Source organism: Palaemon carinicauda, chromosome 16, assembly GCF_036898095.1.
Source record: "Palaemon carinicauda isolate YSFRI2023 chromosome 16, ASM3689809v2, whole genome shotgun sequence".
NCBI lineage: Eukaryota > Metazoa > Arthropoda > Malacostraca > Decapoda > Palaemonidae > Palaemon > Palaemon carinicauda.
Window position 1 is genome coordinate 91725163 of NC_090740.1, and position 1544 is coordinate 91726706.

At 37.6% G+C, this 1544-nt stretch overlaps 1 protein-coding gene across 1 annotated transcript in view; it reads right to left on the bottom strand.

Annotated features, from left to right (window-relative positions):
* Positions 1-804, bottom strand: part of LOC137655424 (uncharacterized) — a 1390-nt gene extending 586 nt beyond the window's left edge. Inside the window, exon 1 of the mRNA XM_068389319.1 lies at positions 178-804. Coding sequence (XP_068245420.1) covers positions 178-804 — 627 coding nt within the window. The remainder of the gene's footprint in view (positions 1-177) is intronic.
* Between the last annotated feature and the right edge of the window lie 740 nt (positions 805-1544).

Here is a 1544-nt window from a genome sequence, read left to right on the forward strand (position 1 = left end):
CTACATCCATGACCAGATCAAATAGGTAAGGGCTCAATGCAGACCTCTGATATAGTCCCAATTTTACTAGCAAACGTTTTGTTAGTCCTATACTGCTCTGAACATTCGCTTCTGCCGTTTTATACATATCTAGAGTGATTCTTACGTATTTCTCAGGGACTATATTTTCTCTCATACATCTCCACAGGTCCTGACGTGGTACTCGATCGTATGCCTTCTCAATGTCAAAAAGACCATATGTAATCCTTTCTGTTTATCCCGATGTTTTCCTGTCATCTGCCTCAAAGCAAATATTGCTTCTACAGTCCCTCTTCCAAGCATAAATCCAAATTGTTCCTCACCAATTGTTGTTTCATCCTTGAGTCTCTTCTCAATGATCTTCTCCCATATATTCTTAGTATTGTTTATCAGCTTTATGCCTCTGTAGTTGCCACATTCCTGGATGTCTCCCTTCCCCTTATAGATGGGAATATCTATGCCTTCCTTTCTAAGACTCTTCCATACCTCTACTGGTATATCATGCGGCCCTGCAGCTTTACTATTTTTCATCATCTTTACTGCTTGTTCTTCTTCTCTTCTAGTAACTCCTTCAAATACTGTTCTTGGGTTTTCCTCATTCAATAGTCCTTCAAAATAAGTTTTCCACCTTCTTTTTATTTCATTCTCTTCCGCTGTAACTATACCATTGCTATCTTTTATTTGCCTTATCTGTGTCATGTCTTCTAGATGCAGCCTCTCGGGCCTTAGCAATTCGTAATATTTTCTTCTTTCCTTCTGGTGTTTCCGTCTCTTTATAGACTTCATTTAATGTCTCTGCCTTCGCCTTTGCTACTTCTTTTCTTGCTTCTTTCTTTGCTTGTTTATAGTTTTCTTTATCCTGCTCTTGTCCTGATAGATCTGCCTTCATCTTGGCTTCTTTCTTAATTTTTACTCATTCTTGCACATCATCATTCCACCAGCACAATTCTTTATCATTTAGGGGAATTCTTCCTGATGACTTTCCAATTACTTCCTCACCGATCCTTAAAATCACTTTACAATTCTCGGTCCACCATTCTTGTGCATCTTTATGTAACCTTACTGCTTCCAGCACTCTTTCCTTGAACAAGACTCTCTCTTATTTTTTTTTTTAATTTGTATTTATTTTTCGTTTGCCAAATCCAGAGAGAGAGAGAGAGAGAGAGAGAGAGAGAGAGAGAGAGAGAGAGAGTGAAAAGTAGTTAGTGTATCGATAGTTTCTTGTGAGAAAGACTGTTGGTATAAATGAGGTTGTTTCTTTACTTTTAGCTAGGTTATGACAATGGTAATTTTTTGGGAGCGAATACTTTTTTTGATTGACTGCGTATTGAGGCAGTTGTGTGAACGCTGGATTTATATATTTAATTTTGACCTCCGTTGGAAGTATTTTGTTTGTTTTTGTGCCGTAATTCCTCCTTTGGAGAGAACTTAGTTTTGAATGTTTCTCAACCGTTGATGACCTGGCCTGTATTACGATTATATTTAGACTGTTGTTTGGATTTAGATAAATATTGATGACCCGGACT